The sequence below is a fragment of the Cyphomyrmex costatus genome, unplaced genomic scaffold (assembly GCF_001594065.2).
Source record: "Cyphomyrmex costatus isolate MS0001 unplaced genomic scaffold, Ccosl1.0 scaffold193, whole genome shotgun sequence".
NCBI lineage: Eukaryota > Metazoa > Arthropoda > Insecta > Hymenoptera > Formicidae > Cyphomyrmex > Cyphomyrmex costatus.
This window is the reverse complement of record NW_017275965.1, coordinates 494501-515616: the sequence shown is the minus strand read 5'-3', so window position 1 is coordinate 515616 and position 21116 is coordinate 494501. Positions and strand designations below refer to the sequence as shown.

Sequence of the window (21116 nt, the reverse complement as noted above, 5' to 3'; positions counted from 1 at the left end):
ATCGACAATATTCTTTTTTTTTTTTTTTCATGTAATTTAAGGAAACATTTTAATCCTTCGCGGATATATTTAATCAAAATTTATTAAAATCATTTTTCTATTACTCTTAAATTTATCAAATTTTTATTTGGAAACATCAGAGGATTTTAAAGTCGGTTTTTGCTCTTATGTGAAAATTTATAATTGAATAGCGCTTTCTTCCTCTAACTTTCTATATTAATCATTTGCAACAATACCAGGCTAATAATGGTCTCACACGCGATTTAATGGCGTGTAATTAATTAAGAGTTTTAGAAATTAGCTTTAAAACTTTTTTATTTACTGTACACATTTCTGGTTTACTCTCTTGACTCCACAATTGAAATATCAATCTCCAAATTGTAAAATTCTTTAATTTAAAATTGTTGAAGTAAACTTTAAACAAATTTCTCATGAGAAAAGGATTTAATATAAGAGAGAAAACAATTTTTGATAGCTTTCAAATCAAAATCGAATGTAGACAATTTAGGATTATACTTTTTTATGTAATAATAAATTTGTATCGCGCGCGCTCAAAGTATGTATTTTGAAAAAAGATATATTATTATACATATTGCAGATTTTATGTGTGTTGTGTGACTTGTATTTATAACTACATTTCAGTGTAATTAATTTACTCTCTACGGAAAAATGTGCGTGTCGTTTTTATTTTCAGTTATATATTTTATTTCTTTTAATAGTTCAAAAGATTGACCCGTTGCATTTTTAAAGAGAGTGCAATAATGAGTAAAGCTTGATGCATGGATCTAGCAGTTTAACTTTTTAAATCATACATTTCTACTTTAATACTTGAATGAAGCACGCCGTTACTTTCCAGATATTTCCGAGATCAACGAGATTATTCTGCGAGTTTATTAAAACAACATGGAAAACATTTTCAACGTGGATGATGTTTCATCGACGGCGAATGGAAGGAGGTTGATGGATATAAGAGAGACGCAAGGATTTTACGTTGCTGTGCGTAAAATATGTACAATACACGGGCTATTAGTTTGATAAATTTCAGCAGAGAAAACAAGCGCGCGTGTCAGAGGTCGCTAATTGATAAATGAGATAATTAATTCGTTTACATATCCTTTTGAAGGCGCCGCGTACTCGCTCTCTCGCTCGCTCACTCGCGGAAAGTTGTCGGAAACTCCGTCTGCGCTTCTTGATTATCCTTACTCTAATTGCAGCTACTTCCACGCGCGAGACTGTGTGAGTAAAGTTTTTAATTAAAAGAGACCTCGCGCAACCTCTTTCCTCGATGCCTTCGATCTTTATCCTACATTATCCGCCAATACTGATTCCAGATTTTAAGATCTACCTTATTAAAGCACTGTCAAATTCGATCTAACTTGTAGATGCGTATCACAAATTCGCAAAATGAAATTAGTAACTCATAATATTATCTACAAAACGTCGCAAAAAATTATCAAATATTTTATCTTTTATTTAGATAATTAAAAAATCTTTAGGAAAAATATTGATAAAAATCACACTTGTAAATTTTCCATAACATATTCATTAAAAATTAAAATTTTATTTACAGAAATAGAATCCACTTGCAAAGTTGTCTATAAAGTATGATTTTGCAAAACATACAGCTATTGTAAAAATGTATTATATATACAAATTTTTCGTTGATCGACTTAACACGGTATTTTAATTCTTCAGCAATTATTAATCTGAATCGCGTAAATATCTTTCTTACAATAGTTAATTATCTAAGATTCTATTCTAGGTGAATGTCATCTACGTGATTTCATGTTGACTTTCATACATAGAATTATGTATTATGCACTTGCAGGTATCGTGTTACTGGAAATTGTGAGCATGTCATAGATAATGTGAAACCGTCAGATCTAATTTACATACCGTGATGCTTGTATTCTAATTGCGGAGGCTTGTTGCGGGGTGAAAAGTAATTACGAAAATTATATTTAACTAACATACATAAGTATACACATCTAGCAACGATTTTAATTTCTTTTTAGAACAAAGTTCAATAAAATTTATTGGAAAACAAATTAGTCTCGTTACGAAAATACTCGTTATTACTTATAGATCATTGAAAAAAATAATCGAAATAGTTTTTAATCATTTATAATTGTATTATTATCACTATATTGAAATATATTCAGAGCCGCATTATCCTTTTTACACATATTACACATTTCTTACGAACAAAAAATTAATGTTTCACATTCGCTACGTGCATTTCATTTTGTAAAGGAACGCGGAGATGCGTCGACGCCGCTCAATGTACAGCAATCAAAAATTTCATTACGATCCGTTGTTACAGCAGATGCTCTGCGGTATCGATGGAATTTTGCCACGGACTAGAAATATCGCCGTTATGGTGAAGGCGCGGGCGCGGAAAAGCCGAAGAGAAAAGCATCAGAGTATTCGCCGTGGGAGCCAAAGAGGGAAAAGCATTATCCTTTGTCGATCTTCTCTTTCTCTCTCTCTTTTCGCAGAGTTTTTCCTTTTTCTCATCGCCTTTCCTTTCTTTTTCTCTCTTGTCTCGGTACTCGCGAGGATCGTAGATTGGCCGACCGAGTGGAAACAGATTCTCGCGCGGCGAGGTGATCGATATACGCGACCGTATTGATCGTGTTCGTAGTTCGAGTTAGCTCTTTTCCAAGGGATTTTCACCGACGAAGAGCGAAGCACGAGGTGCAGGAGACGAAGGACAAAGAATGTCACGGTGAAAATAATCGTAACCGAGAGAAAAGCATCAAAATCCTCTCTAACCCGAAATCACAAAAATCCTTCAAATATTTTTCCCTACGATGCCTCAAAATTCTTGATTTTACTAGGATATAGTCATAGGTCATGACGTAAAAAGCGTAAAATCTTTTTTGCAATTTATAATATTACATGCTTTTGTAAATAAACTCCACATCAGTATTCCACTTATCTATGTAAGAAAAATATAATTTCGTTCCACTGAAATTCAATTCGCAAAAAGGCTTTCTTTTCAATCGCTCGAAAAATATTATTGGTGTGTTTCAATATTTTCGTTAAAGAAAACTGTCTCAAAACTGATCAAAGAATCTGCCGTTAAAAATAATATGTGAAAAGTGAAATATCTTGTAGATATACATATGTATATATATACTCCCACCATAGTAAAGTTACATAATATTTCAGATACGATTGTGATTATACTTCTGAACTTTTAACCAATGTCAATGATAAAAATGGACAGCGAAAATAATTCTTAGCAGCACGAAATATCTGCATCACCGCTTCGCATTCTACTGTAATTTTTTCGTTTACGTGCATAAATTTGGAATTAATTAATTTATACCGCTCGAAGAATCGCGCGTTACCTTAGAGATCGGAAGCACCGCCTGTATATCATCCTTCTGTATCTCTAGCCGTGCCTGCAGTTTCCGTCTCTCGACGTGATGATGATGATGATGCTGCAGCTGGCGTTGCTGCATTCGTTGCTGCTGATCGACGCCCGTCAACTGCGAGCCGTTCTCCTCCTCGCCCTCGAGCGCATAACGCACGCTCCATACAATTCTACCGCCGTCCCAGCTTCCGCCTATGCCTTCCTCGCTAGCTTCCAACAGCATCGTCATTATTTCTTCTGCGGACCTAAAAAAACGAAACGATGATCTTTTTGAAATATCCGCACGACATTCACGTTAAAAAATTAAAGGACGCAGATTACTTTTCGAAAAATAAAACGAGTTTTTTTAAATAAAATTTTCTGATAAAAATGCAATAATTATATTGGAATAATAATACAATAGGAATTTATAAATAATTCATGGTAAAACAATTCTTTGAAAGAGTCGAGGATACTCTGTAAGAATTGTATATCACGTTTGATAAAGAAGATTTGAACGAATGTTCATTCACTCGTGTAAGTATAGTACTGCACCTTCAACGATTAATGCCATTCTCTTCCAAGTGGGTTCGCGAGAATAAGAGCAGAAATTAAAAGGAACGATAACTCGCCTGTTAGACGGCTGTTACATCGCAAACAGAAAATTGTATGTCATTACAAGAATTTAACGGTTTCTCTCGCGCGAGGGACTTTTCCTCAACACTTGTATTTTCCTCAACACACGCTTTAAAAGCGTTTCTCCAAAACGTCTTTACTTGTTCCTGTTTCCATCGCTACACGCGATCCCCTGTCTCATTCATATTTTACGACGAGAAATGGGCGATGTCGGATTAAAGTTGCCGTAAAACGAGCAGTTTTCACGAGAATTATGAATTAAAGCACAATTAAATATGCATAGACATGTAAATGTAACTAGACTCGTCAGGACATATAAATTTATCAAATTCTACCCAACAAACTATCCTTTACGATGTGAGAAATGTATATCCTTTCAAAATAAAAGTGTAATTATTCCATAATTAGATGACTACGGATCGCTAATATGCTAAAAACTGAGGTTGCATTTCCAAAGTAAATAAAAAAACTGTGTTATTAACAATTTTTTTAATATCTGAATTTTATATACGAAATGGAAATCATCATTTCATAAAATCTAGCAGTATATTTAATAACAAACTCTACAATACATTAATACAAATAAAAATATAAAGTTATACCTTTATTTTAAAATAAACTATAACAAGAAAATAAAAATATAAAGATTAAATAAAAAATATTCTTTGTATCAAATATTCTTGAAAAAATATTTATAAAATTTATTTATTTTTTCATTCAAGCTGAGAAATAGTTTTTGTTTCTTCGATAATTCGATTAAATTAACTCGAAAAAAATTATTGTACAATGTATAATATATCGTTCACGCAATAAATATAAAGTATATGTAATTTACAGTCTATAATGATAAGTAATAATTCTTTTGAGTCATTATCGAAGGATGCTGTGATAAGCAGGATGAAATTACAATAGTCATCAAATTTAAAAGTGTAAATTGCTATCGAGTTGCCATCAAAGATGATGATGAGTTCGGTAAAGAGTTAATAATATCCGTCGAGAGTTGGAGTTTTCTCTCTCGACGCCATCCATAATTCTCAGTACGGTTTTTTTCCTCTTTTTACCGAACGCTCTTAGTAAGCATCTCGTTCGCAGCGTCAGTCGCTCATTACGTCTTCTCGAGATTCTTATCTTATCGAGATGAAGGCAGCGACGTTATTTCAAAGTAATTATTCTGCAGCCTCGAGCCACTCGCCTTGCTATGAGGAGGAGCCGGTATCACACGCATCGGGGGTCTGATCTCGATGCGAGGGCCGTCGCGTTCGCTACTAGCGCGCGTCGCGTAGAATCTCGATAAGCGGAACCCCCGGCGAAGTCGTCCACCTCCTTCCCCTTATCGCGGCCGTTGATCCACGTTGCGTGAGTGCCGGGCACGGCGGCGGCGGCGGCGGCGTTAACCCTTCGCTCGTGTTCGCGCGATCGATGATTCGCGGCTGCAGCGGGTGCAAATCGCCGATCTCGCGGAAGCACGCGCGAAGCTGCCGGAGTTCGAAGTCGAATCGAAGTGAAATCAAAGCGGACCATCGACGCGAGGTAACCGCGATAACGACGAGAATCTCTCTTCGCTCGCTCGGATTTCCCCATCTTTCGCCTTCCGTCCTTTGCTTCTCCACCGATTTCGGCACGCATCGCATCGTCTACGTCAGCAATAGCATACATCGCCCGATGACTCCTTTCTTTATCAGCGTTTATTTCGCAACCACGGTATATATATAAGGCGATCATCTGACTGCCATCGTGAGTAGAAATCGCTCTTCCGCACGATCGATTATGCGTCGCAGCGCGTTATTTTTTTTCGCGAGTTTTCTCGTGGGATTTACAGCTACGCACGTTGTCTGGGCGTATCCCAATGCGCAGGATGCGCAAGATGTGCCAGATGTGCAGAATCAGGATGATGTGTTAACAACGACGACGACGACGACGACAGTGATCTCGGTCAATGACACCGTAGACGAAAAAAAGTCCGACAGTTCGAGTTCATCTAGCGAGGAGAAGGTGGCTGATAAGCGTACAAGGAGACACTTGTACCTTAACAATAGATGGAGGCCTCTGGAGGAATCGGAGTACTCGGAAGAAAAGATGGAATTTGAGCGTGTGAGACGTGCAACGAAGAAGAAAGACAACGACAATGACGACAGTAGTTCTTCTGATGATACTGATGATGACGACGATAATAATAATGATGAAAATGAAAATTGTTGTAAGAAAGGTAAGGAACGTGTGAAATCAAAGAAAGGTGAAAATTGTGACGATGATGATAATGGTTGTAAGAAACGATTGGTGAAATCGAAGAAGAACAATGATGAAAACGATGACGACGACGACGAAAAGTGTGATTGCAACGATGATGATGACGATCGTAAAAAGAGTAAGAAACGACGCATACAATCAAAAAAAGATAACGACAATGACGACGAAATTTGTGATGACAACGACGACAACAACGAAGGCAACGAGGATGATTCATCTTCATCTTTTTCGTCATCCTCAGAGGAGAACGAGAGAAAACGAGGAAAGAGGCATATTAAAGAAAATACTTCGCAAAGTACATCATCATCCGAAGAAAAGAAAAATAAACAAAAAGATCGAGTTATCCAAACGGTTCAGGATTATGCATCGGACAGCAATTTGTTGGGAGACAAGAACAATTCAAAAAGTCGACTTATCAGAAGGGTCAAGGTTAACACGGAAAGCGGATCGTCATCCGAAGAAGACAAGCCGAAGAACTTGCGATTTATCCAAAAGGTTGAGAATACTTCCAGAAACGACTTGTTCAAGGAGAAGAACAAACCGAAGAATCGATTTGTCAGAACGGCCGGAGATACTTTGGACAAGAGTAAATCATCGTCCGAAGAGAAGGACAAACGGAGGAACCGATTTGTCAGAACGCTCGTTGATACTTCGAAAGAGAGTAAATCGTCCTCCGCGGAAAGGAATAAACCGAAGAATCGTTTTATTCGGTCAACCGGAGATTCCATGAGCGAATCGTCGTCGGAAGAAAAAACGGGCGAAGCCCCTTTCTTTATGCGCGCTTACAAAGTTGAGGATGTCAGTCAACCGCGGCGTACCGCAGCGCAAATCGACATACCGCACAATCGAGTGATTCGGTCGAAGGATGACAAGAAAAAGACGACGAGGAAGAAGAAAAAGAGGGGTACAGAGAATACAAAGACGGAGCGCCATTGCACGCCTAAGGCGACCACTGTGAAAGCAGATAGCTTAGATCAAACGACGCTACCATTGGAATATCTTCCAGTTTGATGGGATTAATTTTGCTACTATATTTCTTTAACGTTAAAAATATACAAAACACACAAAGAGATTGCTGAGTAATGTAATTTAAATTATTGTTACTTGTGTAATTAATTAAACTCTCTAAGTCATAATAAATGCAGTCAAATAAACAAATTTATTTAATCTGCTTTTATAATAAATATCGTTAAAGACTTTTGCGAAAAAAATAATAGATTTGTATATGATTAAATGTATACTTTATAATTTAAAATAAATGGATATCAATTATTAAATTGTATTCTCCTCTCTCAATTATAAAATAACGCTTTGTGCTAAAAGATGTTAATTTAAAAATCAAAAAGCGAAATTCTATGCAGAAGTGAAAACAAAATTTAATCAAAACTTTTCAACGTTCGTTCGCTCGAAAATTCTTGTCTTATTCGATTTGCAGCAAGACCTAATTCGTTCATATTCTTGCTTTAACAAACGGAAGCAAGGGATTTAAATTGCTCATTACATTAACTGCCCTCATGTTCACAATTTCAGTAAGAGTCTTTCTGAACTCGCCGACGTATGCCGGCTTAACGAGGGTAGATTGCGCGACAGGACTGTTCCAAAAGAGGGTACTTCATATATTAGGTATACTTACGTGCTCGATACACGCGACGAGTTCTCCTTACGTCGCGCTGTGAACGTGGCGGCTGTGTTCTTCACATTGACATCGCTAACGACAATCCAGTCCGGGCTGCTAGATGAAGCATCCAGGATTTTCACGCCCGACTTTACTCGCGCTCTGAAACATGCCGTAAATATACGATTTTACCGTCAGACAAATAATGAACGGAAAGAGTGAAATGAAACGCTAATATTGAATAAAAAAATTCCCTACAAAATATGTAATTATAATCCTTTATTCTCTACGAAGATGAATATATCTCTTTGTTAATTTGAGAAGAGATTTAATTTGAGAAGTGATCGTTTAATAATTAAATCGGTCGTTTCATAACGCAAAAATATATCCTTGCAATAATACCGATTTGGATTTATATTTATCCAAAAATGTTATTCACGAATCACACAAATAGCGTTTAAAAAATAGATTAATTAAGGTAGTTTTCATGAGCCCGATCACATTGCACTTTAATATTTATATTCAAAGATGTTTGTGTGTGTGTGTATCAGCATTATAAAATCGAATAACCTATATTTCGATATCATTTCGATTCTTCGAAAGAAATATTTGATTGAATTTCATCAAGAAAATGGAAATGTTTCGCTTGGCTTATCCATTCTTGTTTTATAATTCAATAATTTGAAGTGTACGTTAATCTTCCAATATAGGGGATCAATTTTCAATTGGTAAACTTTCAGAAATTTCCACTAACGACCAATGTTTAAATTTGATGTAAAAGTAAAGTGTGGTAAAGATAGATTGTAAGATGATAGATCGTAAAGTACACTCAAGAAAAAGCAAGAAGAATGACATAAAAAAATATGTTCGAAGGGAAATATTCCCCTATGTATGTGTATATGTACGTGTATAAAGTATAAGTCATATGCAAAGTTTCAGAAGTGTTTCCTTCCAACGATGACTTATACAGGTCTACTGTGCGCTATTTTTACTCATATCACATCGTATTGATCTACGCATTTTATTCATTCGTATTATTAGCTATGTTCTACCATTAAAAATGAATGAATGTATAGTTCTTCCAATGAGACCCATTGCCCTCATGTTGCTCTAACAATATCAAGCATAGATACTTATGTAGTCGCCGAGTTTTCCCCTACAAAAGTCACAAAATATAGCTTGCATTTCTTCAGGCGCGAGCCGATTTTTTAAATAACAATACACATTTAAAAGTTAGTTACATTATACACATGAAAAAAAAATAGAAAGATGCGAATATGAAATAAATTTCTCTACTCTGTGTACTATAATTGCACTCAATTATTGCTCTCTCGATCTTGCCAGTTATTCTCGAATGTTAGATAATAAGTTGTCGAATGTAGATATCAGATTTCCATTCGATCGGATTCTGATGCACCATGGTAGACTCTTCATATATGGTACCGTATTTCAAACATCTCGATTTTTAGTTGTCATTGCAATAATACCGTGCTATTTCTCGTCAAAGCAATGTCGCGTGCGCATCCACAGTAATTCCGAAAGCTGGATTGAAATTTAAGCGGCACGACCGCAAAACGAAGCTGCAAGAAAGCGCAAGCGTCAATAATGCAAATTTCGTATGCAGTTCACGTTTTATCGTGTGCGTTTGTGACACTTCTCATTCATCCACAATCTTTTTCACCGATATCTTTTTATCGAGTGATATTCAAGTTTAAGATTATTCTTACAAGTTTTAAGGGAGGAAATGTAAAAGAAAGAAATATATGAGAGAAAAAAAATCCTAGTACAGCATGAGTTACAAAGCTACTTGTAAACAGATTTATTTTGATATTAATTTAAATGAATCTAAACAAAATTATTGATTTATTTGAGAATAAAAAAAATAATGTTTAGTAGAGAGGACATAATATTATAGAAAAAATTAAATGCTTTTGTAATTTACAAAATTACATTTTTTAAAAAAGACAAACGTTTTTCTACAATTAAAAAATAAATAAATAATAAAATTATTGTCCTAATATATATATATGTATATATATATATATATATCTTTTTTTATATTATAATTTTCAGCCGATACATCTTATTTCAGCAGCATCTATTTTAATGTGTGTCGTTACTCACATAATAACAAAAAATTACCATTTTTATTAACAAAGAATTTAATCTGAATTGGTGAAAAGATTCCCCAAGAAACTGTGTGACAAGAAGCGTATATGATGAATCTTAGATCTCGAGATTTTTGCATAGTCAAAAAAATTCTCAATCATGAAAGAGTCATAGATGATTACGCGGAAACGTGCATATCCAGATGGAAAATTCGCGACATTCATGCCGTTTGTCTTTGTCTTCGTAGCCGGGCGAGAGGAGAGTTACAAGACATCTCTTATACTCGGTCTGCGACTGTGAGAGACATTTCTTCATCATCGCCAAGTCAATTCGCTCACGCGAGGGAGGAGGCTGCGTTCCTCGCTCCGAACTAACTCACGCTCTAGTTACGTGACCGGGTCATAGGGTCGGTACCGTATGGTGAGGGAGGAGAGGAATGCGGCTGAAGAAATGCGTCTGTCTGACGCTGCGACGCATAGATATTCGCTATGATGCGACATAACGCGGTATACCGCGGTTGCGGCAAATCATATTATACATTCGCTGTCGCGATGCAGAAAAGCTGGACGATAATCCGATCGAGGCATTTTACGATCGCTTCAGAGATCGCGTTTATATCAGCGCTGATGTGTCATTCTATTTTTATCGTTCATTACATGCCAAACAAGGATAAAATGATGCAATAATGCTAATAGTGTGCGCCTCGTAAACAACCTATATATATAGGTATATCGAAACTGTGTAAAACAAAATATACGTGTATATATTCATGATTTTGTATATTCCTTTTCGGAAAATCGTTTTTTTGATTTTGAGAGATATCTATTTTCAGTAGAATTATAGAATTATTATTTAAAATGTTAAAACTATTTTGTTTAATAGTAGAAATGGAAAAGAGAACACTCGTATCAAATGCCATACATTACAACCTGTATAATTTATTTGAAACATGCTCTCTACCGTTGCTGCAGCGATGTATCTTTTTAAATCTCTGTTTGCGACTAGTCTTCAGCCTCGAGGAAATCGTTCTTAATTCAAGTTGAAACGAGAATTTTCAAGTGCGCGAATGCAATGTCGCCCGGTAAGCGGATCTCGCGGTAGAAAAGTGCACCGAGTGGCTAATACAAAACTTCGGCTCAAGCCAGACCGGATATTGCCTCTTCAAGTACCTTCGGTGTATTTGCCGAAGCCAAGAAAGCGGCCAGCTAATACGTATTTAAAGCTTGCTGCCAATATCTCCCATAACTCAATCCGCCTTTTTTCCCTGGAAAAAGAACAGGGACCGATGTGTCTCTTATCACCAGAGCGCATTTTCCCTTATACGCGCGTATTATATACCATAACATTATTAACAGCAAGGACGAATTCAAAGCGCGGAAACGACTACAAGGAACATGATATTTCCCCGAGATCCCAGTATGAAATATTCCTAAGGCGAAATGTCGCTCTAAGTCCGATTTCTTCTACACTTTTCCAGAAAATATCCAACGAGAGATACTACGCTGCAGTCAACAGTATATATTTGCGATTAAAAATCCTCGAGCGATGAACGTTCATTTACGACTAATATATGACGAAGAAATAATCTATTCCGTTATTAGCATAACTACATATGACCTCTTTTGAAGAAGTTTCAGATTAATCGGTCGCAAACTGCCAAGTTTCAGATCTTGGCGGACGCCTCGCTTCAAAATTCCGCTGGCGTCAAACATTACAGCAACGGCTTGCACTGCGGCGCATACCGTGTCGCATATTGCAAAGTGTATCGTAGGTTACACACATACACACACACATTGTATGTTAACTTTGTCGCCACAATCACATACTAACGACACGCACACGTTCCTCCGAAAAGAACTCCCCATGCAGATGTTCTCCACCCCGAGCGTCATAATTTAAACACACAAAAACAAACGTAATTACGTTCTCTAGTAACTTCGTCTTGACTTCTGGCAATTAATTTACATATCTCCGGTCTTAATTGTTTCGACGAATCTAAAACCTTAATTAAATTAAGCTAAGAGTAAATTAAGCTTCAGACAACAACAGAAAAAAGCGTGTGATGCGCGTAACAAAAATCTAATCTACGTACAAAAACGTCAATTTATTCCTCCTTGTGCAATACTGTGATAACAAGCAAGAGATGAAGTGCTGCAATAAACATTTACCGAAATAATTATTAGAGGGATACGATCTATTTAAATACGATTCCTGCGTATTTTTTATATTATTTATTCTGTAAACATCGTACTCTTTATAAAATTTTTTAAGTTTTTCTAATTTTAGTTCTTATACGTTGAGCCTTAATCAAACTTATATCCATTTAATAAGAAAAAGATGAGAGACAACGAAAGAAACGGTAAATCTCCTAAGGCAAAACCAGAATCAAGTTAAAACGAAGCAACTTTTCTCTATTAAATTGATTTTTCTTACTGATTATATCGCGCTCACAAATAACAACAGAATAGTAACTGCAGGTTAAGCAAGAATTAGTAGAACAGCGACACGAAAGGGGCGGATATTGGGTCATCATTAAACGGCGCTCAGAACGCCGACTGAACGAGTTAAGAGCGAACCAATTACACGTTTCAGATCAAGTTATTTCCGCGAGCCTATATCTTGCATTTACATACAAATCGCCAATATGCAAAGCGAGGGTCGCAGAACGCTATCGGGATGCATGCACATTTCCACGCTGAACGCTGGACGAATGATCGAATATCGCTTTAAAATTCATTCAATGACTGCGTCTCTTTCTCTCTCTTTTTTTGGGTACTTCTAGTTGTTCATGTTTTGGCCGATCGATCGATATTGATAGGGATACTATCTCGTGTGGATTTAGTTGTGGAGAATGAACAACATCCATATGTATTATGAAAAAAAAACCGATCAATATATAAATTTATAATTCTGATCATGAATCGTACAGCCGTCCAATCCAGTGTGAAGATAATTATAAATGTAGATGTAAAAAAAAGATTAAAATTATTTTCATTAATGTCAAACAAACTTCATTTTCCTTGATTCACAACTTTTAGCATTTATAATTAAAGGAAATTGTGGGAGAACTAAAGACTCTGCATAACTGTTGCATTGTTGAACAATGCAATATCGCAATTCACACAGGCGAAGACCTATGGTCGGACTAGTGCGGCTTAAGAGGCGGCCGCGTAGGAAATCTACGGTTTAACGTGGCGCTGTAAGAGCCTTAGATTAAGGTTGCGAGACATAAAAAGCAGGATAAAGCCCCCCTCGACGCGGACAAAGGCTACGATTAGCTCTTAGCAAGCTCTTTAACGCGTGAAGAAATTTTCGCTCAACTCGTCGTATTTTCAGAGGGTTTCTCTACGGGGTAATTTCGCGTTTAAAGAATTTAAGAGATTCGGACGAGCGTTTTTTCTCGAATTTTCGTATCTGGAATTACGTTCATTAAATATTGTGTATATCACAAACATATATATATATATATATATATATATACATACATACATAATATAAAACATCTAATTTAATATTACGTAACAAACTATTTTCGAGAGGGCAACGAAATTTTGCAATAATATAGTAATAGGATATTTTGAGATCAATAATGCTCGTTTGTCAAACATTATACAAGATTATTATTAATTTTATATAATAGTTAACTAATTATATTTACATGATGAGATATGAAATTTTCAAAGTGATTAAAGTCAGGAAAAATTAAGTTTTTAACTTTATTAAAATAAAACATTCGTAAAACTTATTATTAAAAAATGTTCCAAAATAATGTATATAATAAAAAAATATTGTAAGTAAACTTTGTGAAATTTTCTATGTTTACGAGTTAACATTACAGATAATGTGATTAAATAAAGAATTTATTTGCGTACATAACACAACTTTTGTAAAAATATAATTATCTCATTAATTCTGCAAAATTACCAAACGTCAAGGCTATGCAGATTCTACATTTGTAAACCAGATAGCTCTACAGAACTCACTGATATAAACATTCTGTTTTAAAATCGCATCAATAATACGCAGAAATTGTGAAGATAATCTTGATAACCCGCAACCTCCGCAATATGAGTTCAACTATCGATATCACCTATCTTACGCGTTATCGTCTTCCATACCGTTTCGAATGCAAAGCAAATAACAAAGGATGTGAATCACACACACACACATACAAAACACACATATTCCGAAAACGTTATAAAATTTGAGGACCAATAAAGTTTTAATTCCCTGACTATTCTTTGCGCAACAGATAAAGTTTTAATAAATATAACATAATAATAATTAATTCTCTATAAAATATTAAGTCGTGAAAATTAATAAATAAGTTGCGTAATCTCTCCATTTTGTGATATTACGAAAGAGAAACTAATCATACAAATGGTTTATGATGTATGAAGGAGCTTTTAATTTGTATTCGACGAGATTTTAATAAGCTTCCCTGCAACAAGGATTAAATTTATTCATTAATATTTTACTTTTTGCGACATTGCTAAAAAATAGTCTAAATTATATTTCTGTGCAATTAATAAATAAACTCAACATGGTCACCAAAACATTATATTCAAAGGGGGAATGAAAGCGCAATTCGTATGAAACTAAAGTAGAAAGAAGAAAGAGAGATAAAAAATGCGGTCTCGTATATTCCCACACAAGAAATTGCCATAGAGTGCTTTATCCTCTGTGAAAGTAGCGTAGAAACTAGCCTCTAATAAAAATTATTATCAAGAAAAAATTCACATTAATCAACAAGAGAGATACGATTATTGAATTGACTACATGACGATATGATGTAAAATATGTTAAAATAATTATACATTTCTTTAAATCGATCGATTTTCCGATATTATACAATTATCACGATGGATATAATATTTTAAAATATTTGTATTACGACATTAAAAAGCTTTTATCGCGATGGTGTAACTAATTGTAGAGTTTTCTCACTTACTATTTAATTGTTTATTAATTCATTAATTATTTAAAGCCACTATGTATATGCAATATCACCGACGTCGACGCTACAACGCCGAAGTCTTTATCATAACAACACGCGTAAGTGCATGCAATAGCCTTTTAAGCGGTTCATAAATTTTGGAAGGGTTTTCGCAAACTTCCGCCAAATTATCTTTGATATACCTTCACGCATTATGCTGTAATTCATGGTTACATTAAAAAAATATATTACTGAATACTAAAATTTATAAATTTTAAATTAAAACAGTATTTCCACACATTTCGCAAAATTAATATATATATATATATATATATATATTTCAAGCAACAGATTTTAAATTCATTAATAATGGTACGAATAAAGAATTTCACGCGAACTGATTATTATAACACACACAGAAAGTAAAATTCAAAATATTTAAATTATCAGAGAAATGCTAATCTATTTTTGCGATATTCGCGATACCACTCGTAAATACACAACGGCATAGGTTAACCGATTAATTATGTAAGCCTTTAGCACATACGAGTCTTGAATGCGACGTACTTTTTTACTATAATAGAATGAAGTGGATGAAGATTTTGCGCGACTCATAGTTCGCTATATAATTCACCTCTATGCACCTTACACGTGACATTATACCACGGAACTTCAATATCTGCGACTTATAGTGTTAGTTCAAGTGTTTCGTGCTTATTCAACGCAAAAAGTCCTATCCCGACGACACCGGCTCTTGCATTCCCAATGGTGTGTTACAGAGCCAACAATGCGTTTCTCACGCGGATTGGCTGCCGTTGCACTGTCCGTGCTCGAGTGTACCCCGCGTGTTAGTTGCAGTCGCAGAACTTTCGAGTGCTTACTAACAACAGACGAGCTTGTAACTTCCCGCCTGCTTACTTGACAATTCATCCAATTAGAGAATTCCAGCCCCTCCCCAACGGTACGTTTCCGACCCACTTTCCGGCCGCGCGAGAAGTGGTCCCCTCGAGTTGGGATTTAAAAGCGCTTTCCGGGAGACGCACGCGACTAAAAAAAAAAAAGGTACATGCAAAGTGAATCTCCACGCGGAAATTGCGACTCTCGCATTTAATCACTTATTTGCGCGAAAGTGGTTTAACGAGATATCATGAGCGTGTTTGTTATATTTGCCGGCGCGGCGCTAATCACGAGTTTATTTGCATATTTCCAAAGCGCGTTTATCCGACATCAGCAATTCTACAATTAATGCTGACGAAAATTTACGAATTTACCTTTGATCAACGTATTTTTTATATAGCTATACGAAAACGAGAGTTAACAAACGAAGGAAAGAATCCGGCGGCTTGACAATCTCCCACTTTAATTTATTTTTCCTTCTTTCTATACCATATATTACTTTGATTTTAATTTGTAGGCTATCGCAAATGATGAAGTCTTGATAAGTACCTCTCTTATTTCTAAGTAGATGAAGTTTACTGTCGTTTCTCCAGATTCCTGAGAAGCTCGCTAAGCTTGCTTACCTTAAATAAACCGTGACGATCAACGGCGGTCGCTCCTGCCGCGGATCCGTCACCTTAACGGGATGCAGGAAGGCCGGGATGTGCAGCCTGGATCTCGGATAGAGCGGTCCGTGCGGCACCAACAACGTCAACGAATCATCCGCCCTAAGTTCCTTGTAATCCGCCTTGTTGGGCGCGAGCGGTACTTGGCCTAGAGGGGTAACCGGCTGTATTTGTACCCGAGGTCTACAGAAACCCGATTCACCGGTAGCATCGACCGAACCACCACCACCACCACCACCACCACCACCACCACCACCACCACCACCACCACTGCCGCCACCGTTGCCGGCACCAAGTCCTCCTTCCTCCGTACGCGGTTCCAGCACGGAGTAGGCAACCTGAATCAATCGCGGCAGACTTTTGGCGACCTTGACACGACCGGAAGCATCGGGCGGCGGTAACGGTGCCCACCAATCGGCCGGGATGGTGATCTGCGCGAGGCATACGCCGTTCTCGCCATCGGGGCTGCAGGCGGCCGTGAGCGCGGATGACGAAGAGGACGAAGAGGAAGAAGAGTAACCATGTCCATTGCTCCTACTTGCTGCATTGCCCCGTGATGGACTGGCCAGGCTGGCGTGCAACACCACACAGACTCGCTGATGCCGCGCCATCAGCAGCTGACGTCTACCCCCGGCCTCGCTACCGGCATGGAAGAGCACCCTGAGCACGGGCGAATCGCGCGGCACGCTGTTGCCCACCAGGTGAGCTGACATATCCAGATGACGAGTGCCGAGTTCCTGCGCGTCAAGGATCGTTGCTGCTGTGAGATTGCGTCGTGTCTCTGGTCCTGGCAGCGCGTCCAATGGATCGGGGACGATGTAACGCGCCGGTACGGTCTGTTTGGTGCTGAAAGGACCGTACGTGGCTCGCACCGATACCGGCTCGCTCGTCTGGAAGACGGTAAACTTGTCGATCGAGAGGATAGAGCCAGGCGGCGGCGACGGTACCGCGCTTCCCGCATTATTGTTGTTGTTATTCGATACACTTGTCGAGAGCGGCGGGATGGTGTCCGACGTACCGCGGGCCGGATAATATTGCCGCGGTATGTGCTTTAGAAAGAATCCACCGTCTTTATTCTCAAAGTGAACCTCCACTGATGCCGCCACGTCTAGAAAAACAAAAAGAAACAACATGATTAAACCGCAAGTCTCCAGTCTGCTCGCGTTAAAATTAGTTGGTTACAATCTGCTGATTTACAACTAGTTGTCAATGTATTAGCATCTCCATACTGACCACTTAAATGCGTTTAATAATATAAAGCACGATTTTTTCATAGAAATTATAAAATGTAATCAGGATAGTTTGGATCACACAGGTCGATATTTTACGTCGAGTACATAAATGATATCTTGTATTTTCACATAAAACAACGAAAATATTGTAAAGCGTGTTTCTATAGTATCTATAATTCGAAGTCGCCTAAATTGCAGTCAAATTTTTATGTTTCTCAAATGTTTTTAAGAATGTCTAACTAATTAATCTTTGGGCATTTATATTATCCTTTATTTCATATTTTTCCATTACTCATCAATTCCGTAAATATTCCGTACACATCTCGTGCTCTTAAACATTATTGCCGTCGTTCCACGTTGCGCCTTGGCCTTCAACGACGGCGACGGCGACGGCGTGCGATTTCTCCGGCAATAAATCACGGCGTTCAACGCGAAGTCGACAATTTTTCCTATCGCATCGATGGTACACGACGCGACGAAGAATGGAGTCGCGCCGGGTTGGAGAGCTGGCGCGCGCTCACGCGCATCCGAAAGTTGGCGCAGGTGAGCGGAGAAGTTGTAAATCGGTGGTAGAGGCCGGAGGACGCTGCTGGCGGCGCGAGGGACGGCGGCGCGACTGCGCTCCATCCGGACATAAATTTCCGAGCAAATCCCGGAGTAAGCGCCAGCTGCCCGCACGGCCTCGCGTAAAATGGAGGAAAGCCTCGGAAAAGCGAGAAGAGAAGGCGAGAAGAGGAGAGGCGGGCCGCTCCCTCTTCCACTTCCGATTCGACCCTCGTCGCTTATCTCCCGTCTCACAGCGCTCCATGGACCAACCCTCTCGTTTTCTTCCGTGCTAACGTAGCTTGTATTCTTTTTTTTTTTTTTTTTTTTTTTTTTCGGATCCGATAACAGGCGATTACGTTGAAATGATTTAGTGGGGTTTCAACAGGACTTATTGCTACATTGTAAAGCGAATGAAGCACGGCGGAGATAGATAATGTTACGATGAATTCGGAGAAATGTTATTTTGCTAATTTTAATTGCTGCGACTGTGTGTAGGTATGTGTTTTTCGTGCTAACATCTTCCTATAGCGTGCTTGTTAGAAGTTGTAACTTCTGTGATTTATCATTGAAACATTCATCATCAGAAACGTCAAGTGATGTGAGGGGCAAAGTTATTCCTTCTTAATAAATATTTGAACATGAGAATATATATGGAAAGTACATTTTTTATTTTTGTCACTTTTATTAAGCCAACCGTAAAATGAGACGCCTTTACCAATTTGCAGTTGATTGGTACATTTAATAACCCTCATTTAATTTCTGTTATGGATCATCTACCCTGTACAGTCGACCCGCATTCTTGTGTACGCATACATGCGTTTTCCGGTTTAACGCATCAGAAATCTAATGCGCATTTAAGGGACGAAAAAGAAAGGAGAGACAGCAAGAATAAAGCGTTCATATATAGAGCGGTTTTATTGACGCTTATTTAACTACGTTGACAGGCCTGGTCGATTGCGAATTTGTATGGCTTTACACGCGTATGACGTTTCCTCCAGCGGTCGGTGGTTCCACAAAATAGACTTCTATCGGTCTGCGAATGAAGTGCCGGAATCGAGTGATCGAATATGACGATCGGCCATCACCATCCGGTGGTCGTTTTGAAAATACGTGGGTACGTCGAACCACTGATACATCTTCGGTTGGCTTTCGTCCAGCTCGTACTCCAAACAACGTCTAGGAATGCTGCCAAGAGATCGTTAGCACATCGTTCTTAAAAGTTTCGAACACTCGCGATAATACGTCGCTTTTTCGAATCATACTCTAATACAGTACGTGTATATAAAATTGTCTTACATTTCCAATAGTGTACGTCATATCGGAAATATATTGGAAAAGAAAACATAAATACTTTGTCGCTGAATATTACGCGGATCCAATTTCAAGCGAAAAATATATTTACACGGATATAATTCCCGATGCAATACATATCGGAATATGATCAGAAAACAATAAAACTGCAGACTGAATACAATCCGTACATGCGTATTAAATGCATAGAATCGTGAGAAAAATCGATGAATCTCTCGCAAATACCTGACCCATTTGAAAATCGAGTATCGACTCGCTATTCGCGAGGCTCTAATACGCTTACGACTCACAGTGAATGCCGGTTGCAGCCAACGATGGGATAGTCTTCGCGGAAGCACTTCGTGTCTAACACGCTGAAGTAGAGGAAGCCAACCTTTGCGCTAACGAGTTCCTCCGAGCTGTGGAGACAATCGTAGAACCTCTCGTCGCACGAACAGTCTAGCCTGATTTTGTACATTTCACGATCCTTTATCAGATTACTTGCTACAAAAAGCGATCTCGCTTCATTTCAATTTAAGCTTACTTATAGGATTGTACATAAGAATACGGAGAATGTTTATAAGAAGTGTTTTAAAATTGAGAAATAAGAATAAGATTGTAATAGATAATTGCGGGATTTAAAATAAGACCGAACTAAGAGAAAAGTCTACTTTTTAAACACTTAGTCGTATGTCTACAGTAAAGCTCACAAATTACGAGCTTAGTCCACTCTTGTTCTAAAGCCTGTGTTTTATTTTGCGTCTTAGAACGCTAACAGAAATCAACAATTAACGAACGTTCTATTCTGGATAACGTTCTTTTCGCGTGTGTTTTTTCACATATACGACTATTAAATATTTTTCATTAGGATTAATATAAACGATCAATACTGCGTTATCTTTTCTCGCAAAAGAGTTATTTAATATATCCTGATGTGTTTTTCACAAAATTATATATTCTATGATCACATTCCAGTTAACGAAAATATTGGATATTTTTGAAATAACTTCAAATTACTGACCCAGTAATCATACATAATTTTTAATGTATTATAAGGGAAGCTTTTAAAAACGTTTTTTCCATCCTATCGCGTATCGTAAAAAATTGCCTACGTAATTAATATACCAAGTTTGTAATAATGCGCTACGTCGTATATCAACGTCAAACGTCAGCCGCAACTATAGCAAGACACGCACGAAACTTGGTAATTGTTCTAGTTGCGTGAAATTGTACAACAGACTCACTACTGCGGACTAGTTCATTGACTTTCTTCTACAATTGAATCTTCCGCATGATATAATATCAATGCGGCACGTAATAACACTCATAGACAAAAAAATACCAAAATATGAATTTTTTTTCATTTTCAGGTACTTCGTATTCAACAATAAAAAGCTTTTTTATATTGTATTTAAATGTTTAACTATACGCTTCCATTTGTTACCGATATATGTAACACGACATGAGTACGTGTAATTCAAAATAACTATAATACATTACGTGCATCCTAAAAAAAGAGAACAAATATAGTATATTCTTTATACATTGATGCTAGTAAATAGTAAAACATGTAGTGAGATGG

At 37.4% G+C, this 21116-nt stretch overlaps 1 protein-coding gene across 1 annotated transcript in view; it reads right to left on the bottom strand.

Moving 5' to 3' along the window:
* The window catches only part of dtn (transmembrane protein 132C dtn), a 30134-nt gene that overhangs the window by 8006 nt on the left and 1012 nt on the right, over positions 1-21116 (bottom strand). The window contains exons 3-7 of the mRNA XM_018538623.1: positions 19846-19998; positions 16744-17621; positions 16425-16662; positions 7878-8021; positions 3357-3627 (exon numbers count right to left, since the gene is read on the bottom strand). Coding sequence (XP_018394125.1) covers positions 3357-3627; positions 7878-8021; positions 16425-16662; positions 16744-17621; positions 19846-19998 — 1684 coding nt within the window. The remainder of the gene's footprint in view (positions 1-3356; positions 3628-7877; positions 8022-16424; positions 16663-16743; positions 17622-19845; positions 19999-21116) is intronic.